Raw genomic sequence first — 15,000 nt, 5'->3', positions numbered from 1 at the left:
CAAAGCTTAGCAACCTCATACACATTAGTCTTCAACAGGTAACAGCCACAGCCAGATTATCCGAACCATGTCCACATCTTCAGATACCCCGTATGCGGAACTTGAACAGTTCAATTTTACTGGAGGTTTACCCTCCTCCACCGATCTGGCCCCTTCTATAATTTTCATCATAGCTGTAGGTGGATTAGGGCAAAAGTGGACCTGTTCCGGGCTAAGATCCTGCAGTATGGCCTCCTTTTACCTCTTCTCTTATGGCGCATCATCACGAAACAATATCGCACGACCATCCTCATCCGTCCTGCAGTTTTCGTCCTCTGTCGACTTGGCTCTTTAGGACTCCGGGCGTACATGTCAAAGAATGTCTATGGTGAGGGCGAGCTCATTGCCGAACTGGTCATGATATCTGTTGGACCCCTTTTCCTCATCGAACCAATCATTTCATGTTGGAGACTCCATATCGAGTCGGATGTTCCTAAGGCAGATCAACCCAGATGGGTGAGATTGCTATCAATGTAAGCTTATCGTTAATCTCGATGGTTCCAAACTGAACTTGCGATTACCAAGAATCCTTCGCGTTGGCCTTTTCGCCGCCATCATCACAGCTATCGTAGGCTCCTCCCTCATTGGAAATGCTATCATGGATTCCAGCATGATGAATACCGTGAACTCACTGCGGAGGGCTAGCATGATTCTTTCTATGGGTGAGTCAACTTTTCGCTCATTTTGACATCGTCGTCAACATGCACTTACCAACCCATGTAGTTGTTGTTGCTGTCGGCTTTGTGGCAACATTCCTCACCCAACTGCACTTCTCTCTCACGCTTCGTAGCACTATATGGCTTTACTGCCTGGAGGCCTGTATGATAATAGTGACCGTCTATAAGATTGCGCAATTTGAGTCGAGCGATCCTGATGCGGCCGCTCGATCACAAGTCACCTTTTGGGTGTTACAGGTTTTCTTTGAATTGTAAGTCGATAGTTTCGAGATAAAGTCTTGTGCCAAGTATCTAACAGTCGCCTTGTAGAATCGCCTTTATTCTCATTGTTGCCATTCCCATCCCGCAATGGTTCCCGGGTTCCAGCAAAAATGTTGACTCTCACGCTCGGGATATGGAAATGTGTTCAAAACGTTCTGTGTTTTCTGTACAAAATAATAAGTCAGACTCAGCGGTCTGATCTCGTTTTTCGTTTTTCATTGATGCTGTTTGGGGCAGATCCTTGAAGGTCAGCTATAGAGATCGTTATTACTTGAAAAACATGACAAGTATCTTCCAATATTGAATATCCCAGGCAAAACGGATGCATCTTCAGGATCAGGTTATTTGGGATAGTGGATCATGAATGTACAATTTTTTTAAAGGTCGAAAATGAAGGACGATGGAGAGAACATTGAGAGATTGGTTTAAACGCCATCATAACAGTTGAACCCTATACTTGCGGGATGTGGGAAACACCAAAGCCTCCTACTATTGTTTCTGTCGACACAAAAGGTTCCGTAATAACCCTATTGCTCACAGTTGCAAACGAAGCATTGGCTCCTCCTGATGCCTCTCCGGGATACTATAGGCAGTTTTATTTGGCCGTCGGTAGTGGCTTATGCAATTGACATAAAATATGATAGGCCTCTTGCGATAACATGTGTAGTAATGCTGAAATTCGGACCTCAAGCGAGCATTATATGGTTACATAGCTGGGTATGGTATGTCTTGTGCCGTCAAGTACAGGGAAATATGTATGCAGTGCTGTGCGTTGAAGAAACACGGAACACATAAGAGATTCGTTTCGACGAATGACATGAAATGAACGGAAGTAAAAATTGGTTCGAAAGGAAGGTATGATGCCTGGTAAATTCCTCCTTAACAAATTCGGCTAACCCTACTATACTACTGTTCATTGAAGTACATGTTAGAAGGTAACCACGGAATTTAGAACACTGAAGACTGGTTACACTGTGTCATGTCCCTCTCAAGAGGTGATAACAGATCTCTTCACAATTTCTTCAGGGCACTCAACTGATTAGGTCCGCGCAGCGAAGTCACTCGCCAATGTTGACACTTTGTATTCGGCGGACTCCATAGAGTTCTGTCCGTTCGAAGGCTTTCAGGATCTTTTGGTTTGTGGTACTTATCAGATAGTGGAGCCGGAAAATGGCGGAAGAAGAGTGGACGCGGATGTTTCGGACGACGAACAGGCTCCAAAGCAAACGCAGAGAGTTGGGAGATTATTACTATTCCAGGTTGGTCACGGACACCAGTTGTAAGTGTCAAATCTCGATTTACAGTATCAAGGAATTACCTCGTTTACAATTGCTTCATGTCTCAGACAAGAGTTGCAGAGAATTGAGACATCTGCAATACTAGACATCAAATGGTCTCCTAATCCTACGGGAGAGCCACAACTGGCAGTTGCAGATGCAAAAGGGCGCATCACGGTCTTTGGGCTTGATGTGGAGACCGTAGGTACACAAATCGTCATATATTCTGTTCAGCCAGATTTAGCCAAGCATGTTAGAAACATTTGAGGGAAGTGCAAAGATTAGATGTTGCGGACGAGACAAAACTATGCCTGTCGCTTGATTTTTCGAACAGGCGCAATTTGTGAGCACTTATCTTATTTGCCGCGATATTATTTGACACTTTGATAGGTTGTCACCCTCAGAAATCATAACTTCCGTTTCCAGTGGTTCTCTAGCTCACCTCATTCCCACCACGTCTGGTTATGTGCTTTCTTCGTCTTGGTCAGCGCACGATTATGAGCCTTGGATCACTGCTTTTGATATTGATGATCCGAAGACGGTGTGGTCAGGTAATATCTAATCATTGTTGTTGAATTGGATTTAGAAACTAACTTACTCGTATAATAAAGGAGGCGATGACTGCAAGCTGAAACGATGGGATCTAAGAGAACCAAGTAGGCCAACATTCGTCAATAAAAAGTAGGCACATCTCAAGTGACGGCTTGTATTCATAGAAACGCTAATGACATTTAGTTTTGAGGCGGGAGTAACAACAATTACACCTTCACCTCATACACCTAATCTATTGGCTGTTGGCTCGTAAGTAGCTTGCAGACGTTCCCAAACAAGTGGCTGATGCCATAGGGTAGGTATGATGAGAAGCTTCGCTTTTTTGATGCTCGCTCGGCTATGGAACCTCTCCTAACCATCCCGATGGGTGGTGGCATCTGGCGGACTCGATTTCACCCACGGGCTGAAAGGGCAGGAGATCTTCTCGTGGCATGTATGCATGCCGGCTTCAAGACTGTGCACATCTCTCAGGGTATGACTGGCGGTGATTGGGAATCAGACTATAACATGAATGGATCAGTGGTGAAGATATTTGAAGGGCATTCGTCTTTAGCATACGGTGCCGACTGGAGTAGGTTGCCCATGGAAGAAGGGGAAAGCCTTGTGGGCACATGTTCATTCTATGATCATACCATGCACCTTTGGCAGGCTTGATGGGAGTTGATATGTTTACATATATGCATTACAACTTCTGCGCAATGTATAGGCGCATGTTTTTCATTATAGATCTCTACAAAGTTGAGAATTAACATGACTGGCTAGTTTTTGGTTGTCTTCTCGCCTTCTTTTATCTGGCGTCTGTACATATCGGCAAGCTGATCACTTGTCATAGCGTCCTCCCATGTCTTGTCGTCTCGCATGCGTATGAAACGAGGGAATCGGACACTCAACCCTCTTTCAGATCCAAGATGCGATGAAGCCGCCGGATAGACCGGAGAGAGGGTGATGCTACCAGCCTATCAGCCAGAATATAGTAAAACTTGCCTTTCGTTACTTACTCAGCACCTTTAATCTCCCATACTTCGCTAGGCTCAAACCACACGTCTGGTATTAAGCCGTTCGTATTTACAAATCCAATAGGTGCTATTTTGCTGCATTTACTCGGCATTCCTTCGGCAGGATAGCGCTTGCTAAGATCTTTGTAGAATGCGTCAGAAAACCCTAGTACAGTTTGGTCAGCTTCAACATCACAGCCTTTTCGAACAAAACTTACCGGACATGCATTTGCAGACCGCTTCCAGGGCGCCACTATCAGGATTGTGGCAGGCTAAGAGAATAGGACTCCACCAACCCGCTTTACGGCCCTGACCCCACCACGCGCCAATGGGCACGAGATCGAGAGAATCCCCTAACCCTTCTAGATAATCTTGAGGGAGGTCAGAGAGGCTTCTGGAAGCAGAATCAATTCACAACCACACTTACCTTTCTTTACCTTGAGCCAACCTTGACTGCGCTGATCTGGCTCGTATGTAGCGGGAAGAGGTTGACGCTTACTCTTACTCCCATTCTTCTGCTCCGACTTAACTTCCAGGCCCCCTTCTTGACCTAAACTATCTTCTGTCGCCTCTTCCCCAGCCAAGCCTTCCCCGTTTTCCAGCAATTTGACCATCAAGCCTTCGCACTTTTTTTCCACAACCCTCTCGAAGAATGCTTGCAATTCCGCCTCAGGATCAGTGAGATGGACAGAATCAATGTATTCGACATGTGTGAAACGTGCCACTGGGTGTCCAACTTCATTTGAATTGGGAGCGAAAGGGGGGAGCAGACTGTGAAGGAGATGTCTCCGATGTGAAAAAGGGACGTCCAGTAATGACTTTGAGAGATTCAGCATAGGATTATTACCGTTAAGCAGCCGAGTTCAACTACTTACGACATCATTGAGCACCATTAAATCAAAAGCAAAGACCCCAACTATAACTTTAATTTCCTCCATTTTCACGTCTTTTTTCGCTCTGTTAGACAGTTCTTGAAAGGTTCGAAAGTTACCGGTATCCTTGTCCAGTGCTACAATCTCGGTATCCATAACCACTGATGTGATATTATTGATGTGTAGTAAATCGATGACTCTTGAAAATGGTCGACTGGAAACGGCTGGGAATGGCGGCCTTTCTGTTGCAAGGGGTCGCGAGAGAAGATCAAGAGCTAGGTGACAGATATCGGGGTACTTGTCGGTCATGTCTTCCAAGTGCCTGCCAATCCGTCACATGCCTCCTAAGCACAAATACAGAGCGCATGTTAAACATCTTCACCTACCTGCTGAATAGCCTAACCCAAACTTTAGTACCATTATCCGCATAAACCCATCTCCCCCCTCCATCATCTTTTCCTTCCGGGCCATCCAGTCTGATATGAAGTTGTCCTCTCTGACCATCTAACTTCGCCTCTGCTGTAAACGAAAGATGTCCCAGTCTCGTGAACACCTCGTTCAGTGATCTTGTGATGGACCCCAGCATGGGAGACAGTGGAATCCCTACGCTCACAGGCACTTTATCCTCCAAACTTTCAACTCCTTCCTTGAGGCCGGCTACAAGATCTTCGTAATTTGGATGTCGTACATACACTTTCCGTACTATGCGTATGGCATCTAGACAGAGAGTCTCTGCGGAATCGCGGGCAACGTCTGGAGGTGCTTTAGTAATGACTGAGCGTTTATCATTCCTGCCATCGTTGGCTGTAGCCCTTGGAAGGGGTATTATAGACTGCTTAAGGTCAGCTGGAAGCCGTGTTATAGTGGTGGCGCGTGCCAAGGCGGTCAGAAGGGTCTGTCAATAAATTAGAAATTGTAGCTTGGATAGTTGCAAACGAGACCTACCAGCCTGACGGCACCTATCTGCAGTAAATCACTCTAATGAGTCCAAAGACGGGCCTTGAAAAGGGCATCTAAGCTTACCCTCAAGTTGCCTACTATACTTCGGACAAGAAATCTGACTTCCTCTCCTTTGGCCCGAATCAACAACTTTCTGACTAGCTCATTTTTTATTTTCCCGCTATTACTGCCCTTCACTTTCGCAATTTCCAGCAACTTATCATACACTTCTCCAGCCAAAAGCGGAGCTGGTTGCACCAAAGTTCGTAGTTTGTTTTTCGCTTCGAAAGCAACATCGCCAGGATCGCCATATTTTTGCCATAGGTGTTTGAGATCGCGAGCTTGAAGGCCCGAAATTTCTTGTATACTTTTGGACAATATAGAAGATCCAATGCCAAGATCACAATGGATGTAGGAAGGGGTAAGGTGATTGGAAAGGAGATAAAGGCAAGGTGTCAAATCAGGTGGTGAAGTGTGCATGAGCAAATGAAGGAAGCTGCATGATGGGTTAACATTTGTTTAGCATGCATAGGTACCAATTCAGGGACGGATTTTGAACGTACTTTGTTAAGATTCGTACGATAGCTAATCGCGACTTTGTACTGGAGAGCTGTACATACACGCTGACGAGAATACTGTACGGTAAACGACCCTTGGGCCAGGAAGTTGCTATAACCCGGGACGGATCGAAGGCGAGAGGGTCGCGATCAAAATCTATATTTTGAACCGAGTCTTCTGAAGCACAAGTAGTGATACTGGAGGGAGGAACAGGTTCGTCCCCAGTTATTGTTCTCTGGGATTTTCGGGAGAAGTAGTGCACTCGATCACTTTGTCCTTCCGTTCGTGACGAGATAGCCGTCCCATTGGGCGTTGTCTTCGATCTTTCATGAAAAACTTTTGAAGTACTGGCCATACCATGTCCATCTTTCTCCTTTACACAGCTGAGGGAGCTTATCTGATTCTCTTCAGGTAGTTGAAGAACATGGTTTCTGGATGATTCCACATCACCATTCCCGTCATGTGCTATCGCCGCCTGGGTTGAGGACTCAGGATAATCATCTGAATCTGAATCTTCTATGATAATGACCTCCTTGCCCTTGATGCTGCTTTTAACAGGTGAGTGAAAAAAAGAGGATATGGGACGTTGTTGGGTGACAGCCGCTTGCTTGAATTTCTTACTGGGCGGTGTGATGGGTGTTGCCTGTGGTTTCGCTCCCCTTTTGACTTTGCTGTCAGCGGGCATCTTGGATGCCTACAAGGCCGACGGCAGGCTGTGGATGAGCGACGAGGGAAGGTGATCGTTATGGCAGACGGAAAGTAGTGTCCGTCGGATCTTTTGTTTGTACGATGTATAGAAGAGCGATGGCATGATAAGCTGAGAATGACATCATCACCTCGTGGGAAGTGGGAACAAATAATTAACAGTTAGTATGGCACCCGCCAGAGCTAATTAAGGGAGTTGTTAATTGCCCGATGAGGCAATTCGGCAGCAAAGAGAGGACGGCCGGCGCGGTGGCGTGTGATTCCGGCGGCGAGGGGCGACAACAGCTTCACGACCTTCCAGCACGTCTGCTTCCACCTCCTTTTCTTCTTCGATCTTTATCTCCTCTATCCGGTCCCACTACTTCCCCATCCCGCCATTCCACTTCCAGCACCCAGATCTTAGCCGCATATATCACCTGGAGTTGAAACTAATATACAAGAGTAGCCCGCTCAAGCCATCATGGATCAGCAACTCATCTCTCTCGTCAACAAGGTGATGTCCTCCGATGTATGGTGTATGGATCGCGCTCAATGACTGTGCCCTTTTAGCTCCAAGATGTATTTGCCTCGATAGGCGTTTCCAACAATATTGTAGGTCCTCATTCGCTTAACGATTGGGTGCGCTTGGTTATAACGTATTGTAGGACTTGCCTCAAATCACGGTCATCGGCTCTCAAAGCAGTGGTAAATCCTCGGTCCTCGAAGTGTGTACAATGATACCTGCTGTTTAGTATTCAATTAATGGGGCTTATAGAATATCGTTGGCCGAGACTTCTTGCCTCGAGGAACTGGCATTGTGACCCGTCGACCTCTAGTATGTCAGACGACTCATTGGGATAGCTGTACAAGCACGGATACTCACCCTGTTTTCAGGTCTTGCAACTCATCAACCGACCAGCGACGAGCAAAGCCAATGGCGCAGAAGCCAAGGAAAAGCCTGAGGAAGCATTGGAGAAAGTGCATCTGAATGAGAACAACCCTGACGAGTGGGGAGAGTTTCTCCATCTGCCTGGGCAGAAGTTCCATGATTTTGCTCAGATTCGAGAAGAAATCGTAAGGGACACTGAAAAAATGACTGGCAAAAATGCAGGTGAGCGCGCTTTATTTGCATATTCTTCACGGCAGCTCATATACTTCAAGGCATTTCACCCAATCCTATCAATCTTCGAATTTTCTCCCCCAATGTCTTAACCCTCACTCTTGTCGACCTTCCGGGCTTAACCAAGGTCCCTGTTGGTGATCAGCCTCGAGATATTGAGAAGCAGATTCGTGACATGCTCATGCGCTTCATTTCCAAACCCAATGCCATCATTTTGGCCGTCACTGCTGCCAACACCGATCTGGCTAACTCAGATGGATTAAAGTTGGCTCGCGAAGTTGACCCAGAGGGGAGCAGAACTATTGGTGTTCTCACCAAAGTCGACCTGATGGATCAAGGCACAGATGTGGTAGATATCCTGGCCGGACGAGTTATTCCGTTGAGGCTTGGTTATGTGCCTGTGGTGAACCGTGGTCAGAAGGATATCGACCAGTCTAAATCCATCGCGTCCGCTTTGGAGAATGAAAAGAAGTTTTTCGAAAACCATCCGAGCTACGCAGGAAAGGCTCAGTATTGCGGTACACCATGGTTAGCAAGGAAGCTAAATATCGTAAGTCTGGTGGCATCTGCCGAGCGCGGACTAACAACCTTTAGATTTTGATGCACCACATTCGAAATACACTCCCTGATATCAAAGCTCGCATCAGCCAACAACTTGCTAAATACCAAGCCGAACTTGCTGCTCTTGGCGGTCCCATGGGTGAAACCAACCCTGGAAGTGTAGTTCTTTCGACCATCACAGAGTTTTGCTCCGAGTTCCGCTCAGCCATTGACGGCAACACCAATGATCTCTCCCTTAATGAGTTGTCGGGTGGTGCCCGAATCAGCTTTGTATTTCACGAGTTATACAACAATGGCGTCAAAAGCATTGATCCATTTGATCAAGTGAAGGATGGTGATATTCGGACAATTCTTTACAATTCTTCGGGGTCGACTCCCTCATTATTTGTCGGTGCCACTGCCTTCGAAGTGATAGTCAAGCAACAAATCCGGAGGTTAGAGGAACCATCATTGAGGTGCTGCGCTCTTGTGTATGATGAGTTAATTCGGATACTTGGTCACCTTTTGGGGAAGACTGTGAGTTACTATTTATTGAACTTGTGTTGACAGTCAGCAAACATTCAAACGATACCCCGAGCTCAAAGATCGATTCAACCTGGTTGTCATCAACTTCTTCAAGAGCTGCATGCAACCGACCAATAAGCTTGTCAGTGACATGGTTGCCATGCAGGCATGTTACGTCAACACCACCCATCCGGACTTCATTGGTGGTCACAAGGCCATGGCTCTCGTTAACGAGCGCATAGCTGCGAATAAGCCCCCGGAGAAACCAGTTGACTCCAAGAAGCTTCCCCCTAATGCCCTCAATAATGGCAAGGACCTTGATGCAGATTTTAAGAAAGACGAGGCAAGTTTCTTTGGAAGCTTCTTCTCTAAAGACAAGGCTCCAAGGAAGCGTCCCGCAACTATGGAAGCGCCACCTCCCGTTATCAAGCCTATTGCGTCACTCAACGAACGGGAGTTGATGGAGACGGATGTGATCAGTAGGTGATCTTTGTATGTGACGGACAATGACTGACAAGTACATAAGAGCTTTTAATCACCTCTTATTTCTCTGTTGTAAAGCGGGAAATGATTGACATGATTCCCAAAGCCATCACTTTCAACCTTGTCAATTTTGCGAAGGAGAATCTTCAACGTGAACTCCTCGAACACCTGTACAAGCCCGACGTGTTGGATGAGCTTCTCAAGGAGTCTCCAGATATCGTTGCTCGTAGGAGAGAGTGCATTAAGATGGTTGGCGCACTTAACTCTGCCGAGGCAATTGTGGCAGCCGTCTAGAATCGAAATTTGAAGGGCGAGATGGGCTTTGCTTAGAATGATAAATTATTTGATGACTTATGTGATCCTCATGATTTGACCCAAACCCAGTTTTCCCGTTTTCTCCTGTCGTCTCTCTCCAGTCTCGTCCTCATCAGCAAGGGGAAAAAGCATTTTTGTAGGCAGATTTGTGAACCAATTTTCCTTTCTTCAGTGAGCGCATGTTAATCAACAAACAAACATCATTATGCCCTGCCTTCATGTTTACCCTGGTTATCGAAAGTTTAATTATCTGAACAGTATGAATTTGCGATTAAACGTCGGTATATTACTTCTACAATATTACTAATTTCTTAACACCCCATCGCACGGCGCAACTCGCACAATCGTAATCCCCCATGTCTCATTGACCATCTTCATCTTCCTCGATTTCATCTTGAACATCCATATCTACGTTCTCTTTGCTGCGGTGCTTTTGTTTATGACTTTCTCTGACAGCCAATTTGATTCCCTGAGCAGCAAACAAACGAGTGAGTTTAGTAGTAGGTATGACTCCAGGAAAGCGTTTTGCAGAACTGTCGTACACAAGCACAACGACAGTAGTCGAAATTAGTTCACCGGCAAAATAGGTCCTGCTTTTCAATGGACTTACTACACTTCTATTGGTTGACTGATAGTTTCCGCCAATATGGGCGTGCTATCGCCTGGGTTAGGAGGCCGTAAGAAGCTGAGGAAAAGATGTTAATTGGATCATTTTTGAACTTTGATACGTACAGGCTTAGATCCATGATCTTCATTCGCAGGCAAAATCTCCCTTCTGTCCGCACTCCCAGATCCGTGGCGAAGAAAAATAGACCTAACCGTCCATGCTCATCTTTTAGTTTGTTACAAGGGGTGTGACGTTTCCCAACCAAAACCAAAGTCGACGCAACGCTTGCTGGTGCGAAACAGCGGGTTTCCTTCATAGTATCTAGGTCTGGACTATGGAAAGAGTCCCGCTCCTTGCCCGGCGCGACATCCGACCGATAATGGGAGTTGTGGTACGAGTATGGTACACGGGGCGAGTCGTTTTGAGTGAAGCGGTCAGTAAAAGAACCGGGAAGAAAAGATTCAGGTGATGTTGCTTGAGTTTCCGCGGATGATATAGGTACGTTAGGATCATTGGATTTTGCTCCGGGGCCAGGTTTTGAGCCTTCAGCAGCTTGGTTTTCAAGTGCGAAACCCTTATACTCTGAATCGGCCGATAGATGCCAGCTACCGGTGGAACTTGTGGTCGTAGGTCTCCCAAATGAGTAGTCGGTGGGAGCTGTACTCAAATCAGTCGAGTGGGATGTGTGAGGGCGGCTCCGCAAAGAACTGCTACTTGTCGGCCTTTGCGTATTAATGTGGGGGTCGGGAAACCAGGGGCGCCCAGAGGGGTCGCGAATATTTTCTGCAAGTGCAGAAATCGGAGGAAGAGCTTCCTCATACAATGGCCGTTGAGAGACATCAACGCTCCATGCCGGAGGACGTAAGGAGGGCGCAGTGGAAGGTCGAGTGGGAGTGCGTACTCGTCGAGCCATGGGAGGGCGAGTTCCGGCAATGCGTGGTGAAGAGACAAAGGCATCTTGATAAGTCCACCCCGGAGTGGTCCGGTCGGAAGATTCCGAGGAATATTGCTCAGGCCATGAAGAATAGTCCATGCTACCTGTAATTTGAGGAGTTGTGAGCAGGCCATATTTTGCTTTTATCTGGAGATGCTTACTATTCCTATAGGGCTGTTCAGACACCGCTGTGGATGTAGTTGGAAGAGTCGAAGGATCTACATGACCTGACCTAACATTTTCGCTCACTGAGACAACTGCAGGAACACTGCCAGGTCCCACTGGATGTCTTACCACGTTTCTTCCTTCGTGCCCGTCAGCCGAACATAAGTCGACCTGGAGGATTATGGTGTTGGAATCAACTATGCTAAGAGTACGTTCAGCATGCTTCATGAATAAATAGCGTTTCGGCAGACTTACTTGGGATCCACTTGATTTCCTAAAGCATCTTGAATCCACAATCGGATAATAGGAGGGGGCGTAAGGGGTCTGCGATCCTGAGTTGTTTAGTTTTAAAACCATGGTGGACAGCTCACCTTATTACCAAAACCACAAGCCCTGGCCCTTAGAGGCTCTTGTAAGATTTCAAGATGGTATGTCCTATTCCACCGAATTTGTAAGTCACATTCTCCGCCGTGATCAGGCAACTTCGGCCTTACCATCCCTCTCGACCAGTTCTGGATGCCATATCGGGCATGTCGACCTCATGGTTTGTTGGTAATGGATGGCTGGATGTTTGATCCATTCTTTTCCTTTTTTTGGTTGAAAGTGGGGACGTTGGGCCGGCAATCTCCATGAGCATCGAGTCTTTGCCTGTTGAGGGGAACATTGACACGTGAATGGGGAGTCCTTAGGGCAATTCTCTCAAAATAGAACAATCTAAAAATTGAACTATAAGAGCTGATTTGACGTAATAGTTCGGCACGGTTTGACGGCAGGAGGCTTGAATCCAGTTCTTTGCGTGACCTAGCACGTAGGGGCGGTAAACAGGCAGAACAGGGAGAGATAAAAAATATTGCTAACTTCGATGTCAGAACTCTTCCCCATCCGTTATGCCAATAAAACACTGTTGCAACGTATGCTAGCATCAGAAATGCTCAAGACCGAGGCTGGACCAGTATTATTGCCCTTCCCTTTTTTGGGCCTGGCCCCTCGAACCAAGCGCGGTACAAGGCAGCTCAACCCTCTTGGCTCTTGGCTAAGCCTTGAAGAAAGAATACCAATGGCCACAACAGAGCTACCATGACAACTATGTACGACCAACCTTCTGCAGAAGTTTCACGCAGACTCACCTTCGATAAATATCGGATTATAGAGACGAAGAAGCTGCGTGGAAATTGTTGTCAGATCCAAACTGTGCAAGCAGAGCAGAGCCGAAGGGAAGCGTGACTGTGGGATTTATCAGTGGAAATACATATATGGCGGGCGAGAATCCGGGGATAGAGGTAGCAAGGACAGTCGTTGACGCAGGATGAACAACTCACTTATATATGACTTAGAGAGCGTGTAAAGATTACGGTGTCCGACGGAGAAGAAGTACTATTATACCATATAGGATATTTGGTTGTAAGACTATATATGATTCGGAGTTCATTCGCACTAAGAATTAATGTTTCAAGGACTAACGATGCTATAAGTAGATCACTCACGTACGTAATGACAAGGTGCGACCCGCAACGGATCCGACAGATCCAGGGCTTAATAGTAATTATAACAAAATAGAATATAATTAATTATTTATCGCTTGCTGCTTGCCGAACAAGCCTGATTAGATTTCGCAGCTGCTGGCGTGCGTCATTTCGAAGCAATCTTCGCTTTCTTGGGCGTTCCGCTTCCCATTTTGTAATCCCAACCTCAGCACTCTATCTAAGCTATGCCCCATATATCCACAGAAACTGCTGTAGGAGTGATCCTGCTTGTCATACTTATATTGGGGTCTCAATTATACCCTAGCGCAATAACTGGCAGTCCTCCCCCAACTTCCCCATCTGCTTCTACTCCAGTCGGCGAGCTGAACAAGAAGTCTAAGAAGAAGCCCAAGAAGAAGCTCAAATCTCAGAAATTCACGGCAGAAACTGCTCACAAAGGCAGTCCTTTGGCCACTGCAGCCGCCACCGCTGATGGTGCCAACCTGCCCGATGCACGCGAAGAGCAAGCCGATTTCAGGCTTACAGAAGATAGGAAAGGTAACATACTTGCAGAAAGGCCTTTCCTTGACGATCGTGAGGAAAACATTGGCAGGTGAGTAAATGTGTGAGTGTATGTCAATTATCTGACAAGGAATGGCATGGTTTCAGTTTCGCGCCCACTGAAGGAACTGAAGGAGGGCGAGAGCGATCATCATCTGATAATCAAGCCATAAGGGCTGCAGCCTGCCTGTCGGAGGCATCAGAGGACAAGCCTGAGACGATCAGTTCTCAACCTAATAAAAGGACTGCTGTTGTGACAGAAGCAGCCACGCGTGATGGTTATTCCGTCGGCCCATCGAAGACAAATGTGCAGAAATACGAAGACGGTCACTTGACGAACGACAGATATCTGAAACCGCTCGAGGATCAGATAACAGGCGAGGATGACAAGATGTGGAACATAGTAGCATCCAAAAAGAAAAGTAAGTCATGCTTCCAAACATCTCGTCCAAAGCCATTCGCATAGCTGTAACACTTACAGAGCCATCAGCGCCAAACATCAAATCGCCTGTCGAATCTGATTTACAAACTTCTTTACCTCTTCCAACTGCCACCAAGGGTCAAAAGAAAAATGCGAAAAAATCAGAGGCAAAGAAAGCTCAACGGCACGTCGACGAGATTGATCGCTTGCAAAGATTGGCCAAACACAAGAAAGATCTCGAACGGTACGTAATGCCATAGCGATTTCCCCAACATGATGTAATCATTAATACCACCTTATCCACTTTTTAGAGAACGTATTAACGAACTGTACTCGACCCACAACGCACAGTCCGGCCGAGAGAAGCGTTTGGGGGCCAAGGCAACAGTGACCTCCACGGGCAAGCTTGCTTGGGATTAAAGATTCATACAATAATCGAAGGAAAGGGAATAATCAACTATTCTGCACACTTCTGGAATATGGAGTCCATGCGGCTGTCCTTCCAAGTCATGAACCACGAGGCGAAGTTGAATCACTACGTCCGGAGCTTTTGCGTTCGTCGGTTAACTTATGATCCCACAAACTGCCAAACGGCTTCGAAACTCGCCTGCTATCTTCATGCATCATTTATTTTTTATTCTCAGAACTCAAATGATAAATATGAGTTGTTGTTGGACCGTCAATAATGGATAATAACTCTTATCAAGGATCAAGGGAGAACATAAGTAAAGGAAGAGCATTGAGAATTGAGAAGGGGAACTTGAGAACGCCTAAAAGGATTCTGAAGCTATTTGCATCACATCCCAAAGTGCTCGATCTACTATATAAAATAAAATCCTTTAAGAAACTCCCTTATTGTTGCCTGTTGCCTATTTCGCCTATTACCTTGGAACGATCTTCTTATCAAGCCCGCCATTCTTTTATTAAATAACGTGCGTGACGTCGACTTGGTCACTGTTGTTGGGAAGTGGAAGTTCAGAGTTATAAAAGCATTGTTAAAATTGAGGGTTGC

The 15,000-nt window shown here is 46.3% G+C and overlaps 6 protein-coding genes across 6 annotated transcripts in view; 4 read left to right on the top strand and 2 right to left on the bottom strand.

The window, feature by feature from the left end:
* Positions 1 to 1,359, top strand: part of CNA05495 (hypothetical protein) — a 1,603-nt gene extending 244 nt beyond the window's left edge. Inside the window, exons 1-5 of the mRNA XM_024656099.1 lie at positions 1 to 175; positions 226 to 512; positions 565 to 701; positions 763 to 967; positions 1,026 to 1,359. The exon at positions 1 to 175 is cut by the window's left edge and continues 244 nt beyond it. Coding sequence (XP_024514171.1) covers positions 68 to 175; positions 226 to 512; positions 565 to 701; positions 763 to 967; positions 1,026 to 1,176 — 888 coding nt within the window. The 5' untranslated portion in view covers positions 1 to 67 and the 3' untranslated portion in view covers positions 1,177 to 1,359. The remainder of the gene's footprint in view (positions 176 to 225; positions 513 to 564; positions 702 to 762; positions 968 to 1,025) is intronic.
* A 502-nt stretch (positions 1,360 to 1,861) lies between these two features.
* CNA05490 (conserved hypothetical protein) lies at positions 1,862 to 3,502 on the top strand. The gene is made up of 8 exons (XM_024656308.1): positions 1,862 to 1,972; positions 2,031 to 2,256; positions 2,323 to 2,455; positions 2,512 to 2,597; positions 2,645 to 2,805; positions 2,866 to 2,935; positions 2,990 to 3,055; positions 3,106 to 3,502. Exons 1-8 carry the CDS (start codon positions 1,957 to 1,959, stop codon positions 3,458 to 3,460), a joined length of 1,113 nt encoding a protein of 370 aa, XP_024512095.1. The 5' UTR covers positions 1,862 to 1,956; the 3' UTR covers positions 3,461 to 3,502.
* Positions 3,484 to 6,948, bottom strand: CNA05480 (DNA ligase, putative). The gene is made up of 9 exons (XM_566872.2): positions 6,176 to 6,948; positions 5,697 to 6,108; positions 5,619 to 5,636; positions 5,060 to 5,568; positions 4,677 to 4,995; positions 4,229 to 4,619; positions 4,020 to 4,172; positions 3,805 to 3,967; positions 3,484 to 3,754 (listed from the first exon to the last, which is right to left on the bottom strand). The coding sequence occupies exons 1-9, from the start codon at positions 6,853 to 6,855 to the stop codon at positions 3,565 to 3,567; spliced, it is 2,835 nt and encodes a 944-aa protein (XP_566872.1). The 5' UTR covers positions 6,856 to 6,948; the 3' UTR covers positions 3,484 to 3,564.
* Positions 6,949 to 7,203: 255 nt separating this feature from the next.
* CNA05470 (VpsA, putative) lies at positions 7,204 to 9,898 on the top strand. Its single transcript, XM_566870.2, has 9 exons — positions 7,204 to 7,368; positions 7,425 to 7,466; positions 7,520 to 7,579; positions 7,630 to 7,689; positions 7,749 to 7,965; positions 8,016 to 8,524; positions 8,569 to 9,051; positions 9,089 to 9,518; positions 9,566 to 9,898. The coding sequence occupies exons 1-9, from the start codon at positions 7,336 to 7,338 to the stop codon at positions 9,814 to 9,816; spliced, it is 2,085 nt and encodes a 694-aa protein (XP_566870.1). The 5' UTR covers positions 7,204 to 7,335; the 3' UTR covers positions 9,817 to 9,898.
* Positions 9,899 to 10,039: 141 nt separating this feature from the next.
* CNA05460 (hypothetical protein) lies at positions 10,040 to 12,964 on the bottom strand. Its single transcript, XM_566868.2, has 9 exons — positions 12,863 to 12,964; positions 12,671 to 12,767; positions 12,038 to 12,396; positions 11,915 to 11,978; positions 11,799 to 11,875; positions 11,540 to 11,745; positions 10,570 to 11,482; positions 10,448 to 10,522; positions 10,040 to 10,370 (listed from the first exon to the last, which is right to left on the bottom strand). The coding sequence occupies exons 3-9, from the start codon at positions 12,205 to 12,207 to the stop codon at positions 10,199 to 10,201; spliced, it is 1,677 nt and encodes a 558-aa protein (XP_566868.1). The 5' UTR covers positions 12,208 to 12,396; positions 12,671 to 12,767; positions 12,863 to 12,964; the 3' UTR covers positions 10,040 to 10,198.
* A 193-nt stretch (positions 12,965 to 13,157) lies between these two features.
* On the top strand, positions 13,158 to 14,631 carry CNA05450 (expressed protein). Its single transcript, XM_024656307.1, has 4 exons — positions 13,158 to 13,619; positions 13,676 to 13,989; positions 14,058 to 14,232; positions 14,300 to 14,631. The coding sequence occupies exons 1-4, from the start codon at positions 13,252 to 13,254 to the stop codon at positions 14,406 to 14,408; spliced, it is 966 nt and encodes a 321-aa protein (XP_024511939.1). The 5' UTR covers positions 13,158 to 13,251; the 3' UTR covers positions 14,409 to 14,631.
* Positions 14,632 to 15,000: the final 369 nt, after the last annotated feature.

Source organism: Cryptococcus neoformans, chromosome 1 (assembly GCF_000091045.1).
Source record: "Cryptococcus neoformans var. neoformans JEC21 chromosome 1, complete sequence".
Classification (NCBI taxonomy): Eukaryota; Fungi; Basidiomycota; class Tremellomycetes; order Tremellales; family Cryptococcaceae; genus Cryptococcus; species Cryptococcus deneoformans.
The sequence above is the reverse complement of the archived record's forward strand: the minus strand, read 5'-3'. Positions and strand labels throughout refer to the sequence as shown.

Coding starts and splice junctions, on each gene's coding strand:
- CNA05460 (XM_566868.2), bottom strand. CDS start 12,207: ATGTTCCCCTCAACAGGCAAAGACTCGATGCTCATGGAGATTGCCGGC. Junction 11,483..11,539: donor TGAACAGCCCTATAGGAATA/GTAAGCATCTCC, acceptor CTCAAATTACAG/GTAGCATGGACTATTCTTCA. Junction 10,371..10,447: donor AGTCAACCAATAGAAGTGTA/GTAAGTCCATTG, acceptor TGTGTACGACAG/TTCTGCAAAACGCTTTCCTG.
- CNA05470 (XM_566870.2), top strand. CDS start 7,336: ATGGATCAGCAACTCATCTCTCTCGTCAACAAG. Junction 7,580..7,629: donor GTAAATCCTCGGTCCTCGAA/GTGTGTACAATG, acceptor TGGGGCTTATAG/AATATCGTTGGCCGAGACTT. Junction 7,966..8,015: donor AATGACTGGCAAAAATGCAG/GTGAGCGCGCTT, acceptor ATATACTTCAAG/GCATTTCACCCAATCCTATC.
- CNA05490 (XM_024656308.1), top strand. Junction 2,456..2,511: donor TTGGGCTTGATGTGGAGACC/GTAGGTACACAA, acceptor CAAGCATGTTAG/AAACATTTGAGGGAAGTGCA. Junction 2,806..2,865: donor TCCGAAGACGGTGTGGTCAG/GTAATATCTAAT, acceptor CGTATAATAAAG/GAGGCGATGACTGCAAGCTG.
- CNA05480 (XM_566872.2), bottom strand. CDS start 6,855: ATGCCCGCTGACAGCAAAGTCAAAAGGGGAGCGAAACCACAGGCAACA. Junction 4,620..4,676: donor TAATGGTGCTCAATGATGTC/GTAAGTAGTTGA, acceptor AATCTCTCAAAG/TCATTACTGGACGTCCCTTT. Junction 4,173..4,228: donor TTGGCTCAAGGTAAAGAAAG/GTAAGTGTGGTT, acceptor ACCTCCCTCAAG/ATTATCTAGAAGGGTTAGGG.
- CNA05450 (XM_024656307.1), top strand. CDS start 13,252: ATGCCCCATATATCCACAGAAACTGCTGTAGGAGTGATCCTGCTTGTC. Junction 13,990..14,057: donor AGTAGCATCCAAAAAGAAAA/GTAAGTCATGCT, acceptor CAGAGCCATCAG/CGCCAAACATCAAATCGCCT. Junction 14,233..14,299: donor CACAAGAAAGATCTCGAACG/GTACGTAATGCC, acceptor TCCACTTTTTAG/AGAACGTATTAACGAACTGT.